This window comes from Castor canadensis, chromosome 4 (assembly GCF_047511655.1).
Source record: "Castor canadensis chromosome 4, mCasCan1.hap1v2, whole genome shotgun sequence".
Lineage (NCBI taxonomy): Eukaryota > Metazoa > Chordata > Mammalia > Rodentia > Castoridae > Castor > Castor canadensis.
In genome coordinates this window covers 166,342,342-166,357,493 of record NC_133389.1, presented here as the reverse complement: position 1 = coordinate 166,357,493, position 15,152 = coordinate 166,342,342, and the positions used below count along the sequence as shown (strand labels likewise).

At 49.3% G+C, this 15,152-nt stretch overlaps 1 protein-coding gene across 4 annotated transcripts in view; it reads right to left on the bottom strand.

Annotated features, from left to right (window-relative positions):
- The window catches only part of Pnkd (PNKD metallo-beta-lactamase domain containing), a 68,138-nt gene that overhangs the window by 4,387 nt on the left and 48,599 nt on the right, over window positions 1-15,152 (bottom strand). For 3 of the 4 annotated variants that reach the window (XM_074071706.1, XM_074071707.1, XM_020184486.2), the window contains 8 exons: window positions 6,425-6,540; window positions 6,184-6,296; window positions 5,383-5,441; window positions 4,706-4,798; window positions 4,220-4,383; window positions 3,522-3,608; window positions 2,604-2,719; window positions 455-2,403 (listed from right to left, as the gene is read on the bottom strand). In XM_074071706.1, the coding sequence (XP_073927807.1) occupies window positions 2,230-2,403; window positions 2,604-2,719; window positions 3,522-3,608; window positions 4,220-4,383; window positions 4,706-4,798; window positions 5,383-5,441; window positions 6,184-6,296; window positions 6,425-6,540 (922 nt within the window). In that variant the 3' untranslated portion in view covers window positions 455-2,229. Of the gene's footprint in view, window positions 1-454; window positions 2,404-2,603; window positions 2,720-3,521; window positions 3,609-4,219; window positions 4,384-4,705; window positions 4,799-5,382; window positions 5,442-6,183; window positions 6,297-6,424; window positions 6,541-15,152 lie in introns of those variants that run through there. The other variant, XM_074071708.1, reaches the window with a different exon arrangement.

Here is a 15,152-nt window from a genome sequence, read left to right as displayed (position 1 = left end):
TGCTGGGCTGTGACGATGTACGGCCCCTCCTCCCACTGCCCTTGGCCAGTGATAGACTGTGCACCTCAAGCTTTGGAAAACAACGAAATAAGCGCGTTGTAAACTGAACCAATTCGTGGGGGTCATGGAAGGAACATGTTTAGGGCGTCTGTTTTGACCAAAGCTATTCTTTTTTGGTGGGGTGTGGTGGTACTACAGATTGAACCCAGGGCTTTGTGCATGCGAGGCTGACCGAAGCTCTTAAAGAGCAGTGACCCCTGGTAAGGGAGGGGGTGGGGGCAGGGGGGAGAAATGAACCAAGCCTTGTATGAACATATGAATAAAAAAAAAAAAAAAAAAGAGCAGTGACCCCAAGTTATGGGCCCTGGAGTGAAGTCAGAAAAACAGTGAGAAGGCCTCTGCTGTTTTCACTCATGCAGCAGTAAAGATAAGCCACTGAGTGATCAGACCTTGGTTAAATCATTCATTCATTAAACATTTATTGAGCGCCTACTGTGTGCCAGGCACCGTGCTAGGCGCAGAAATACAGAGATGCATAAGATACAGTCCATGCCCTTAAGGATTCACAGTCTAGAAGGGGAGACAAACATGTAAACAAGTAAAATACGGTGTGGTAAGTGGCACAAGAGAGAAGCATTTACAAAGTGCAGAGGTAGCCCAGAGGGGAGGGGCATGGGGTGCTTTCCTGGGGGAGGGGCCTGGGAGAGATGAACAGGTGTTTGCCAGGCAGAGGAGGCAGGAGTGGGAAGGCATTCTGGCCTGAAGAGACAGCATGAGCAAAGGCACAGAGGCGTGAAACTGCATTGTCTGGGGGCAGGGCACACTACTAGTCTGGAAGTATTGCTAGTGTGGGTTCCAGAGGCTGGAGCTGGAGAAGGCAGCAGAGGCCAGATGAGGAGGGAAACTGAGGGCAGGGGCATCTTAGAGGGTCACCAGACATGAGCAGAGCCCGAGGGAAGGCTCTGACAATAGGAAGACAAGGTTTCCGGCTGACCCCAGGTATGCCTGCTTGAGGATCACAGGGTTCCTCACTGTGGCCCCTAAGGGACCCAAGGCCAGAGGAGAGGCAGAGCTGGACGAGGGATGAGCAGAGGGGGAGTGCCCGGGCCTGGGCTTCTGGAAGCTGCAACTCGTTCAGACTTGACTTCTGATTTCTGTGCTCTGCTTCCAGGGCCCCTCTCCTGGCCAGGACGGGGCCCTGGATTCAGTTGGAAAAGCACATGGCAATGAATGTTCTTGGCAAACTGCAAAGAGCCAGATGAATGTCAGGGTGAACAACAATAAATCTTTAGTAACCCAAAGAGGAAAGAGATTGAGGATAAAGCAAGACAGATTAAGTTAGAGGAAGGCAGGCAGAAACTCCTAAGAACAAGGCCCAAAAGGAGACACTGCACTGGCTGAGGTGGACTGTGGCTCTCTCTCCCCTGGGAAGGCGGTCCTTGAGGCCCAGCCCAGAGGCAGAGGACAGTGTGCAGGCCCTGGGCAGATGTGGTTTTCAAGACTGTCAGGCTCTGTCCCAGCATCTGGGTTTTCCTCAGCCTGGGGCAGAGGCTTCCTTGGCAACCAGGACCCTCCCCCTTCTAGGCTGCAGGGAAGACACTCAGGCAGGGATTGGCCAGAGCCAAACCTCCAGCCCTTGGGTGTTCTTAAGAATGGCTCTGCCTGGAGAGGCTTTGGGGGTGGGGGGGTAGGGTGGAGGCCTTGGGAAGGAGAGAGGGACAAGAGAGCTTGGGGAGGGGAGCAGAGTCTCAGTCACCCAGAGTCTGGCTACCCTGTTGGTGACCACTTTCCTAAGGCACCATACCTTAGGCCACTTTAGGGGGTGAGTTTTCCCCCCAACTCTGGGTCAGGGAAGGTGGAAGATGGGCTCCACCTGGTCATGGCTCTTGTTGCCCTGGGTTCCAGGGCTATGGTAGGAGGGAGGCCTTCTGAGGGGGAGCTAACAGCAACCTTCATGTCCTTATTGCTGTCCCAGGAGAGGGGAAGGGAGGGAGACCCCCCCACCCCGCAGTTAGCAGGGTCAGAAATGTTCCTTTCCTGCACTCTGGGGCGGGGGTGGGATGTCTCCAAGCCTTCTATCTCCTCCTCCTCTCTGTCTCATAGTTTTGTCCCTCTCCTTGACCAGTGGGCGCGGTGCTGTTAGTGATGAGAAGGATAGCAAGGTGTGGGCAGTGGGTGGCTTCCACCGTGGGGGGAGGGCTGGGCTGGGGTGGGTGGGGACTGGGGACGTCACTTGCTCTTGTGTGTGTCTTTTAGCCGACGGAGCTCCTCTAGGAGCTGGGCCCGGGAGCAGCCATCATCCCCGGTGAGACCTGGGCCTGGCCCCAGTGCTTCCTGGAGTGCCAGGCAATGGGTCCTCAGGAATGGGTTGTAGGAGCGCTCCTCTCCCAGGGTGGACGGGCACTGCGAGGTGAGAGGCACTGGCTGGGTGAACAGAAGCTGGAAAAGGGACCCAACACAGGGAAGCCTGCCCAGCCACCCACCCTCTTGGGTTCTAAGAGTTCTGACTTGAACAGGCCAGAGCTCTGGGAGGCACCCACAGGCCAAGGCTTGGGAGACCAAATTGCCGGGCTGGGTGCCTGGCCCCAACCCTGTGTCCATACCGTGCTTTTGCGCTCCAGCCGCTGCCTCTGCACCCACTGCATCTTCCTCTCTCGGGCCAAGTTCTCTGGCTCCACCACGCCTGCGAAGCCCAGGTTCTCCTCTGCATACTCGTGACCTAGCCACAGCCAGGGGGATCAGGGTGGGGCAGAGCAGAGAGAGATGAGTGGTGTGGTCAGAAGAGGTACCCACCCCAGGCCTATAGGTTCCCCACTACCAGGGAGGAGGACAGGGCTCCCAGCAAAACCCCAACCACTCAGAGCTGCTTCTCAGCTGTGTGCACAAATCAGGCAGCGTGGAAGAAGCAGAGGTGGTTCAGGGGGAAAACCACTAGACTTGGAGCCAGGAGGCCACCATGTATTCCCAACTCTGCAACTGCCAAACATGTGACCTCAGTAAAGTCCTTGCACCTCTCTGACCCACAGTTTTCTCACATGGTAAGTGGAGAAAATAATAATACCATGGGACACAGATGTCTCTGCTGTGTTCCCAGTGTCTAGGACTGAGCCTGGTGTTAGGTAAAGTGTTTGTCAAATGAATGAATATATGTTCTGAGAGTTAACTGAGATATGTGGATTTTTAAAAATCAAATATAAAGTGATGGATATATGGAGAAGAGATTGACTATCTTCTCAGACAAGCAAAAGCTATATTCTGTTTTGGGCTCTGGTGATGAACAATTAGACATCTCTCTGGGACATTCCGAGGGCTGGCTGGTGGGAATAGTGGACTGAGTGGCAGAGGTGTCATAGAGACAACATGTACTCCAGAGGAAGAGAGGCTGGAGCCAGCTCCCACCCTAGAGGTGAAGCCATGTCACTTCTGGACCAGGAACTGGGTTGGCCTGGTCTCTGAGGTGTTGGGAGACCCTGGTGCCAGGCAGAGCCCGGAGCTGGGGAGAAGGGGGATGGTTGACTCACCAGGCCACAGAAGAGTATCATCCCCCAGACCCAGCACAGTGTCCAGCGAGCTCAGCATGGTTTCTGCAGTGCCCTCAAAGGTCCGTCCTAGGTGGGGGTTGGGGATGCAAAGAGGACACAGTATGATAAATAGTAAACAGAGACAGGTGGGGAACAGCATGGTCATCTTTGGCCTTCAACCATGCCCTGCCTGTCCATCCTCAGGCATCTGTTCCTTCCTTCCCATGGGAAGCTGGGCCCAATCAGTCATTCCCACCAACTGAGTGAGGCTCTATGCACAGGGGCTGTGGAGCCTTTAGGCTGAGCTCCCATGGTCTAGGCTTGGGAGGTAAGGCTGCTCTTTTCCAAGGAATGTTGCCTTTTGGGGTTATGCAGCCTGGACTTGGGGTCCTCGCCCACTCCTGGGGTCTCCCTTTCACTTAGGGTTCTCCAACTTTCCATGACCTAGTCCCACCAGTCACTCTCTTGGAGAATCAGGCCCCACCAAGAAACAAGTGCCCTGGGCAGGGTTAGGGGTGGTCTTTTCTTTGGGAAGTCCTAAAGACATAAAAACACAAGCAGGTGACACAGATGGGAGTGACTGCCGAGGTGCTCTCTGTGCTAAAACCAATGTTTTCATGCAAATGCAGGACTGTGTCTGCCTTGGCCTCTATCCCTCTCTCCTCTCCCCAACTCCCCACTCTTTTGGGGGAACTTACCGCAGCCAGAGAGGAAGAGGAGGTCCCCTGAGAAGAGGCAGGAGGGACCCTTGTAGGGCTCCCCATCAAGCAGGTAGACCAGATGGCCTTGTGTATGGCCAGGGGTGGCCAGGGCCCGTATCTGAAGCCGTCCCACGCTGACTACATCTTGATGACACAGGGGGCTGGGAGCAAAGCAACAAGGGGGAGAGGGGACTAGAGCTTGTGCCTCACTGGTCCTCCTCCAACTGGCTGGTGACTTGCTTCCACACCAGGGAGAAGGCACCAGTGCCGAGGTCTCATATCCAAAGCCTCCCTCTTCTTCCTCTGGGGACCAGGACCAGCCAGCTGGGGGCAGGCAGTGCCAGTCTTCATGTAGGCTTGAATCTGTTCTCTCGGAGTCAGCAAACACCTGCTGCTGATTTCCTGAAGCATTTAACTAAAGACCAAACAAACCCTAGCAAAGGGCCCACGGGAGGACCACCCATTCCTGGGTGAGGGACTTACTGGGTGAGGTAGGGGATGCCGTCCTGAGGGCTCCCGTACACACGACAGTCCCGGTGCCGCCGGCTGAGATCACGGTTCCCTCCACTGTGGTCCCTGCAGGACAGCAGAGGGCTTTGAGTGGCAACTGTACCTGGACCTTTCACAGAACATCTCCAGGCCATTGTTCGAGCTGTTTCCCTACTCAGAACGTCACCCTCCTCAACTTCCTACCCCGCCTGGCTGATGCTGACTGATGCTTCCAGACTCAGCTCCAGTCATCATCCTGGAATTCTCCCACAGATGGGAGAAGTACTCTCACCTGGTACTCCACATCCCCTATACCTGTGTCACCTGCCACCTAATGCTTATAAATACTTAGATCCTTTTATGAAGAGCTGTTTCCCCTATTAGGCTTACAGTTGCCTTGATGGCTGAGATCAAAGTTTGCCCGTGCCCAGCACACAGCAGGTATCTACTACATGCCCATGAATGGAAGCCCTCCTCTGAGACTTCCAAGTAGAGTAAATGTGGTGGTAGGGGACCCACCCCTTCTCTTCCACCTCTGCTGGTGCCCTAGAAATTTCAAAAGGAAGACAGAGCCTGCCCATCTTGACTTCCTGACTGCCTGGGATGATCCTAGGGCTCAGTGGACCAGGGAAGACTGTTGGCCCCCAGAGTCCCCCACGCCAGCCTCTTACCAGTGTTTGTGGGTGCAGAGTATGGCGACCAAGGTAACTCCCTCCTTTTCAATGGAAGCCTGGGGAGAGAGGAGGCACTGAGCCTGGGAGCTGGATGCAGGAGACAGAAGCAGAAAGAGAGGGTTGTGGGCTGGGGTGGGGGGTGGGCCGGAGAGGGCAGGGAGGAAGAAAGGAGAGGGAGGGATAGTGCTAAAGAATGAGACAGCTGGGGAAGGAAGTGGGGGCAGAGCAGACACCCAGCGTGGGGCACATGGAAAGAGGGTGGAAAGGAGGGAGAAGAGAGAGGGAGAAGGAAGCTCAGAGGAGGGCTGACGTGTACACACACACACACACACACACACACACAGAGAAATAAAGAATGAGAGGGATCTGGGGAGGTATAGGTGTAGCTCAGTGGTAAGTGCTTGCCTATCATGCTCAAGGTCCTAGGTTCTAACCCCAGCACTGCATGGAAAAAAAAGAATGAGAGGGAAAGATAGAGAGACCCAGGTACTGACAGAGATCAAAAAAGAAAGAAGGTCCAAACAGGGGATCAAGGAGAGTGAGAGACACCCTGGAAATTGACTAGACTCACAGTCCTGGGCAGCACTCTCCTCCACAGGCTCCGTACCCCCCCACTTCTAACCATGCCTGGGACACTCACTCCTCCCTCATGCCACGTTTGGGGGATTCCACGAGTGCACACACACATGGAGGTGCACATCCCACAGTCAGAGGAACCAGTGTCAGATCCTCTCTGTCAAGGGAAGCTTCCAGTCCCCAGAGGTAACTCCAGGTGTTCCCTTCCCCATCTCCCTTCACCTGCACAGCTCGAGGGTCTGAAGGGTCCACAGCCACAGCCAGCCGGGCCTGGGTGTCGATGATGAGGTAGCTGTAGTTGTCTGAGAGGACGGGGATCGGAAGCACCTTCACTCCTGCAGACACAGGCAGAGAGGGGGGATCTGGGGTGCTGTTAGGGTGCCCAGCAGGCGGGGTAGTGAAGGGGAGTGGGCAGGGAGTGAGGGTCTAGTTCGGAGTGCTGGCCAGGGATAGCAGAGCTCACCATTGAAGAGGCGGGGCTGGGTCTTGGAGTGGCCTTTGGGGTAGCGATTCCGAGCCCTGCGTAACTGCTGTCGGTAGAAGAGGTATCCGAGCCAGGTGCGGGTGTACAGGCTGTACCTGGAGGGCAGATGGTCTGGAGTCAGCTCCACCTCTGGCTCCCCGATACTCCTTCATGATGCCTGCAGGTCCCACCTCTCCACTCCCTCGCACCCCCCACCCCAAGTCAATGCACTTCCACCATCACTTATTGTATGCTTACTGTTTGCCTGCTCAGTACTCAGGACAAGATAGATGAGAGACAGGCCCAGAGCTCGCAGTCTGTCAGGACAGACTCAGGAGTGAGGACCTTATCCAGAGCTGAGCCCTTGAAGAAGTGGTGTTTATGGTGAGGGCAGAGAAGAGTTAGGAGGCTGATGCGAGGTAGGACAAACACTGCAGGAGCAGCAGTGGTGGCCAAAGTCTAGTACGATCAAAATTGCCCCGGGACCTGTTAGGCAATCCCTGGGCTCTATCCCTAGAGTTTCCCACTCAGTAGATCCTGACTGGGGCCTAGGATTTTGGATTTCTAACAATGTCTAGATCCTGCTACTGCTGTTGGTCCAGGGACCACAATGTTGAGAGCCACTGGGATAGAGGACACAATAGGCAGAGGCCCAGGGGCAGCAGACAACGGGGCTTGTTTGGGTAAACTAGAAGGTTCTGTTTGGCTGTTTAGCAGATAGAGGAAGCACAAAGAGTAAGGCTGAATAGGCTCCCCGGCCATCATCCCAGCCCATCCAGGCTACATGGTGAAAAGGTGGCCCTGGAAACAGAGGGGATCAACGAGCTAGAGTCCTCCAAACACAGAATGCCAGGATGCAGTGTGTGATCTGTGCAGTCACCTAGGGCCCATTTTAAAATAGCTCTACTTGACTTATGCTCTGCTGTCACTCTCTTGAAATTCTTCAGGCTTTTACCTTTGAACTTGTGTCTTGTAAGTGGAGTCTGAGGGGACAATGGAATGAGATGCACATGACATATGCATCTGATCCTTGCTGCCCACACACCAGTGTTCAAGATGTCTGTGAGCACAGAATTCTGGGGGACCCTCTATACGTGGGAATTCGACAGGACCAGAGTGGACATAAGGTAAATTGTGCACCCACGATGAGTAAGGACTAGGGAGCTGACTGACCAGAGAGGCTAAGCTTTTAGTCAAACTAGAATTTGCTTCAAAAGCACCGAGAAAACAATGGCAATTTAAGAAACACAAATGACCAAGGAGCCCTACCATATCCCTTCCTGCTCTTGTTACTTCCTGGTATCATCTACCCATCTGCACTGCAGATGAAGCTAGAGAAGGGGAGGGATAGACGAGGTGACCAGTTTGTCCTATTCCATGAAGTCCTTTATTACTCTTCGGAAAGTCACCCCTGCTGGTAGAATGTGTGTAGTAAAGAGTGCAAAGGGGCTAGGTCCCGGGAGCCCACACCTGTAGTCCTAGCTACTGGGAGGTTGAAATTGGGAGGATCATGATTCAAGGTCAGCCAGAACAAATACTTCATGAGACCCCATCTCCAAAAGAAGAAGAAGAAGAAGTGAAAAGGGAACTTTGATGTTGCTCAGTGGCAGGCAATTACCTAGCTTGCGTGAGGCTCTGGGTTCCATTCCCAGGCAAGTTGCTGCGTGTGGCATTTTCACTGTTCTGGTGGGAACAGAATATATATCCATGTACAAGCTAAGAAATGGGTTATATAGGCTCAGTGATTCTGTGTAAGGATTAAATGTTCTTATGTTTGTATTTAAAACTGGCTTTTGTGCTAGGTGTGGTAGCCTGTGCCTATAGACCCAGTTACTAGGGAAACTGAGGCAGAAGGATGGCTTGAGCCCAGGAGTTTGAGGCCATCCTGGGCAACATAGTAAGAACCTGTCTTAAAAACAAACAAACAAACAAAAAACCTGGCATTAAGCTGGGCACCAGTGGCTCACGCCTGTAGTCCTAGCTACTCAGGAGGCAGAGATCAGGAAGATTGTGGTTCAAAGATTGTGGTTCAAAGACTATTTGCAAGCAAATAGTCTGCAAGACCACATCTCAAAAAAACCCATCACAGAAAAGGACTGGCAGAGTGGCTCAAGGTGTAGGCTCTGAGTTCAACCCCCAGTACAGCTAAAACAAAACAAACCTGGCATCACACAATATAAAAATGAGTGATAAAATTTTTGCTAATTTTTTTGGGCAGGACTGGCCTTTAAACACTGGACCTTCTATTTCCTAGGCAAGTGTTATACCACTTGAGCCACACTCCAGCCCTCCTGTAATTGTTTTAATTTTTAGTTCTACTTTATTTAGAATGGCATTAAATAGCAAGTTAAAAACATCACACGTCAAAAAGTGACCATAGAAGAAAGGAAATATTTAGTACCTATTTTTTTTTTTTGCTTTCTTTTTTTTCTTTTTGAGACAGGATCTGACTATGTAGCCCAACCTGGCTTCAAAACTGTGATTCTCTTACCTCAGCTTCCCAAGTGCTGAGATTACACTGTGCACCTCCACATCCTGCTTATTTTAATAATATTAAAGGTAATTTTCTCACTCAAAGACTATTTGCAAGCAAATAGTCTGCAAGACCACATCTCAAAAAAACCCATCACAGAAAAGGACTGGCAGAGTGGCTCAAGGTGTAGGCTCTGAGTTCAACCCCCAGTACAGCTAAAACAAAACAAACCTGGCATCACACAATATAAAAATGAGTGATAAAATTTTTGCTAATTTTTTTGGGCAGGACTGGCCTTTAAACACTGGACCTTCTATTTCCTAGGCAAGTGTTATACCACTTGAGCCACACTCCAGCCCTCCTGTAATTGTTTTAATTTTTAGTTCTACTTTATTTAGAATGGCATTAAATAGCAAGTTAAAAACATCACACGTCAAAAAGTGACCATAGAAGAAAGGAAATATTTAGTACCTATTTTTTTTTTTTGCTTTCTTTTTTTTCTTTTTGAGACAGGGTCTGACTATGTAGCCCAACCTGGCTTCAAAACTGTGATTCTCTTACCTCAGCTTCCCAAGTGCTGAGATTACACTGTGCACCTCCACATCCTGCTTATTTTAATAATATTAAAGGTAATTTTCTCACTGAGAGTGGTGATTCAGGCCTGTAATTCCAGCTACTTGGGAGATAAAGATAAGAGGATCTTGGTTTGAGGCCAGCCTAGGCAAAAGTTACTAAGACACTGTCTCAAAAACAACCCAGGCATGGCGGTACACACCTGTAATCCCAAATACAGAAGTGGAGGTAGCAGAATCACGGTGTAAGGTCAGCCTGGGCAAAAGTGTGAGACCTTATCTAAAAACAAACAAAAGCAAAAAGAACTCGGAGCATGGCTCAAGTGGTAAAACAAGTGTGGGGCACTGAGTTCCATCTCCAGTGCCACACACATACAAAAAAGTTACTTTTTCCTGCTGTTTGAACAGGATCCTTACAAGGAAGGAGCTGTCTTGGGACTTTGCCTCACAGAAGAGAAACTGAGGCTGGGGCACGGATAAGGTGAGGGGGCAATCAGTGCATAGGGTTATATGTCAAACCAGGCAGAAAATGACAGGCATCCTGAGACAAAGAAGTTAATCTATAGGACTTTCTATGTGGAAGCAGAAGGAAGAGTGTGTGTTGTGGCGGGGTGGCCTCTTTTCGGGTCTAGATGATTTGTCGGCAAACAGTTTGGCTCAAACCAAATAGGTTTCTATGACATCTTTCTTTTTGAAAAGTCAAAAATCCCCTAATTTTTTATTCCTGGTGCTACTACAGAATTTACAGGGCAATCTACATAGTGTAATGAAAACAAAAAGAAACAGACAAAGCTCCAGCAGATGAAAGACCCCAGGCTTGTGCATCTAACTGACAGTACATAGCACTGACCAAAGCAGCACTTCTTGCTATGCTGGTCCTGAGCAAGAAGGGCTTCCTGGGTGAGCTGCAGTAACTTTTCTGGCTATGGATCACTGTTGCTTCTGTGGCAGATTTTTACACTTCCTCTAATGCATTTGGGAAGACTGTCTCAAAGTAACCTGCAGTGGACCGGGGGTGTAGCTCAAGTGGTAGAGCGCCTGCCTAGCAAGCACAAGGCCCTGAGTTCAAAACTTCAGTACCACCAAAATAAATGTGTATTCAAAATAACCTACAGCTTTCTTGACAACTCCTTGCTCTCTTTCCTGCTAAGAACAGTAGCCCTTTTTCTTCTGTTACCATATTTACCACTTCCACTACCAGATCCATAACCACCACTATAGGGATTGCCAGGGCTTCTTCCACCAAAACTGTCCCCCTTCATGGGTCCATAATTTGCTGTTATCTATTATAATTTACAAAATCTTTACAGTTCCCACAAGCACCATAGTTACAGCCACCAAAATTCCTTCCTTCATTATAACCATCATAATGTCCTCCACCACCACCATGGTTCTCGTATCCTGGTCTACCATCAACATAGCCTCCTCTACCACTGTAAACAGAACTACCACCATAGTTGCCACCATCACTTCCAAATCCATTATATCCACCATCACCTCCTCCATAACTACCTCTGCCGCCACCACCTCCACCACCACAGCCTCCTCCCCCATCAGTTTCCACCATGGCCAAAATTACCTCCACCACCTCCAAGGTTTCCTCCATGACCCATGACCCTCCATGATCTACCTCTGTGACCTCTTTGTGATTTAGCTGAGCGCATCTCCTGTTTCAAAAGGGCCTTTCTCACTTCATAGTTATGTCTATTAATAGTGTGGTATTCCTCATCAGTTTTACCAACTGTGTCATGATCATCAAAAGCTACAAAAACAAATCCTTTCTTTGTTTCACTCTGCCTGGCTTCCATAACATCTATGGTTCCAATCTTGCCATACTTCTTAAAGTAGTCTCTCAAATTATATTCTTCTTATCTTCTTGAATAACACCACCAAAATTTTCCCTCACTACTAGATGGGCACAGGCTTTACAGAATCCCCTCTAGAAACAGGTCTCTTTGGTTCCACTATGTGCCCATCAACTGTGTGACTGAGCACAAGAGGAAGTCACAATACCAAAGCCCTGGGCTGGCGGAGTGGCTCAAGTGGTACTGCACCTGGCTAGCAAGTGCAAGGCCCTGAGTTCAAACCCCAGCACTGCCAAAAAACAAAAAACTCCAAAGTTCCTGGAACATTTTGTTTGAGGAGCTCTCGTTATCATACAGTCTATGAGTGTGCCCACTTATCAAAATGTTCTCTTAAATATCATCAGTAGTTTCAAAGCTTAGCCTACCAATAAACAGCTTCCTCACTGCACTGGTTCCTTTGGATCATGTCTGGTATCTCCTGCCACCTACCTTCTTGCCCACCCCCACTGGAGTCAAGCTGGGGGTACTGGGAAGCAGTTTTGAGACTGGACCTGCCCCTTCCAACTTAAGTTCAATATTTTCCATAACAATTTGGTAGTAATGACTTAGCTAAAGTTTAACCACTGCCCTCGGCTCCATGTGTTCCTGCACTTGCATCAGTAATGCTGTCCACTAAGGAGGACCTCTGCCAGCCTTTGCATGTCTTTCTGTCCAGTTTTCATAGGTCCTCTATTTTTGGTTTCATTTCCAACTCAGTTTTAGCCCCTCATACTTTCATTTCTCCAGTAACGTTTGTTGAGCCTGGCTACTGGCCAGGCCTTGTGCCTATTGTGCAAGGCAGACTCACCACTCCCTTGAAGCTTACATTCTAAGTAGGAGAGGCAGGACAATAAACAAGTGAAGAGAACAAATGAAAAGCAAGAAAAAGGGTAGAGAATGATGACAGAGCTGATATTTAGATACAGTAGACAAGGCCTCTCTGAGGAGGGGGTGTGTCAAAGAAGTAGGGGGCAGGCTGTGTGAGAGTGAAGGGGAAGACCAAACAAGGAGAAGAAATGAAGTTGAGCTCCCACCAGCGAGGCAGTAAGAGTGTACAAATTCCTCATGTGCTGTGTTGTAATACAAGGAGATGGCGCAATAGAGGTGTCCAGTGAGAGGGGACTGCTAAATGCCCACAAACAGATTGCAGAGATAAATTGTAGTAGATTTCCGAATAGTGCATAGACCTTTTTTAAAAAGAAAAATGGGGAAATATTTGTATGCAGCTACATGGAAAAGATACTAAATTCTTGAAAGTGGCTCCCAATGGTGAAAATACCAGTGGACTCTTTTTTTGTTTTCTTGTGTTTTTTTTTTTTTTGGTGCTGGTGATGGCACACTAGGCGAACACTCTACCACAGAGGTACATCTCCAGTCCTCAGTGGATCCTTAATGGTTCTTTTGCATGTCTGTATTTTCTTATTTGGTAGTGAACAGGCAATGCATTTGAGGGAGGGAGGTAGGGAGAGAGAGAGAGAGAGAGAGAGAGAGAGAGAGAGAGAGAGACTCAGTCTAAAAAAATTCTGTGGTTCAAGAATAAGAGTATCCTCCCCAACATCTCCTCATCCCATATTGTTGGACACTTAGGTTGGTTTTACTTTTTTTTTTTTTCAACCAGCATAAAAATTATTATCTGAAAATGTAAATGCAAAAAGGGAGGAAACTGATTTTTAAAAAATATATGAACAAATAGACACATAATCTTAAAGACATATTAAGGTTGTGAAACTGTTCCAAAATGTACCCAAAGTATCCATTTGTGCAACACTCTTTGCAGTTTTCTTGGAGAAGGCAGACTATAGCAGATTGAGGTGGGTGGGAGAGGCAGGTGTCAGACAAGAGACATTTCTACCATCTCCAGACCAGGGTTTCTTTCTTCCTCATTCATTCTCTCAACAAGCATGTATTTACTGAAGCCTGCATATGTAGTTCTGGAGAGTGGGGACTGAAATAGACAAGGTTGCTGCCCTCCTGGCATTGGTTCTACTGGAGTGGGCAACTGAGAGGTTGTGAGTCGTCTCTAAAGATTGCTCAGCAAACACCCTTCGTTCCTGGGCTGGAGAGATTGAGCTCAGGTGTGCCATGTGTCAGTCGCTCAATGCCAAAGCCAAATGGTTCCTAAAAGGGGGAAGAGGGAGCTAGGGGATCTGGAGCTACAGTGAGAGGCATGCTGGCCTACATGCTTTCTCTTGGGCAGGTCCCTTACCTGCGATGCTCTTCCCTCTGCTGCTCTAGGTTCTGCTCCAGGCCCAACCCCCTGACTCCAAGAAGCCTTCCTGGACCATCTGAGCTCTTCTCTCTCCTTGGTCTGAACACACAAACACTAGAGTTTCTAACACGTAGCACTTAATCGAACACCTGGACGCTGGGCAAGTCACCCAAGTGCCATGAGAAAGAGACATTTGCATAGTCTCAAAGTGTCTCCGTCACAAGATACTAATTAGTCAGCAGTGGAGAAATCTGGCTGACTCCACCTGAAACCAGTGATCAAAGTTAATCTCAGACCTGGGATATAGCTCAGTGGTAGGGCGCTTGCCCAGCATGCATGAGTACTCAGCAGTAACAATATATAGATATCATTTGCCTCCTGACGTGATGCATGGAGGAGGGCACAACTTCACTTCTGTGGTTTTCATGCCAGAAATGAGCAAGCATAATTTATGCATGAGAAAACCTCAGACAAACCCAGGTGAGGACCACGCTACACAACATCTGGCTAGTGCTCCAAACGTGTCTACATCATGACAGACAGACTGAGGACCCGCCCCAGGCTACAGGAGATTAGGTGATTAAAGGATCCTGGGTTGGATTTGAGACCAGAAAAAGGACATTAGTGGGACAGTTGGTGAAATCTGAATAAGGTCTGAGAGTAGTTAATAGTCTTGTACTGATGTTAATTTGTTGATTTTGATAATTGTACTGTGGTTATGAAAAATGTTAACATTTAGAGGGGCTGGGCCAGGGGTACATAAGAATTCTTTGTGTTATTTTGGCAAATCTAAAATTACTTCAAGTTGGACACCAGTGGTTCATGCTATAATCCTAGCTACTCAAAAGGCAGAGATCAGGAGAATGGAGGTTTGAAGCCAACCCAGGCAAATAGTTTAGGAGACCCTATCTACCAAAAAAGGGCTGGCGGAGTGACTCATGTGGTAGAGTGCCTACCTAGTAAGTGTGAGGCCCTGAGTTCAAACTCTAATACTGCCAAAACCCAAAAAATTTCAAGATGAAAAGCTTAACAATATAATGAAATAAAGTCACGCTCTGCTCTGTCCTTGATACCACCTTGTACTCATGCCTGAGCCCCTGTTCTACCCTCATTTCTTTCTTCATCAGCTCATGGAAGCCCAGGGGCTCTGGCTGGAGAAAGATCTGGGCTCCAGGCACAACCAGGCCCCTCTTGCTCTGTGCTCACAGATAAGGTTTGTCATGTACAGAATGGCGATGTCCTGACTTGGGACCATGTGAAGGTTAAATGACATGAAGCAAGATAAGGCGTGTAAATCACCCAGTCAGAGCTGGATGCAGAGGGGTTTCACAACTGCCATTTCCTGCCTGAATTTGGCCAGCCACTCACACAGCTGCTAGAATATGGTCACCCACATCTGGGAGAATCTGAGAAATGTCCCTGCTTTCCTTGTTGGAGTGTTACCCAACTCAAGCTGGGGTGGATGAGAGTAGCCAGAAGGGAAGGGGTCTGACTATAGACAGACTGGGTGCCAGGGAAGGCTTCTTCTCTCAGAGGTGACACAAGCTGGAAACAGATGGAGCCTGCTGCGTGCACTGTTCTGGGTGGTACATTACCAAGGGCCAGACAGGAAGGAGTGTGGCCCATTCTA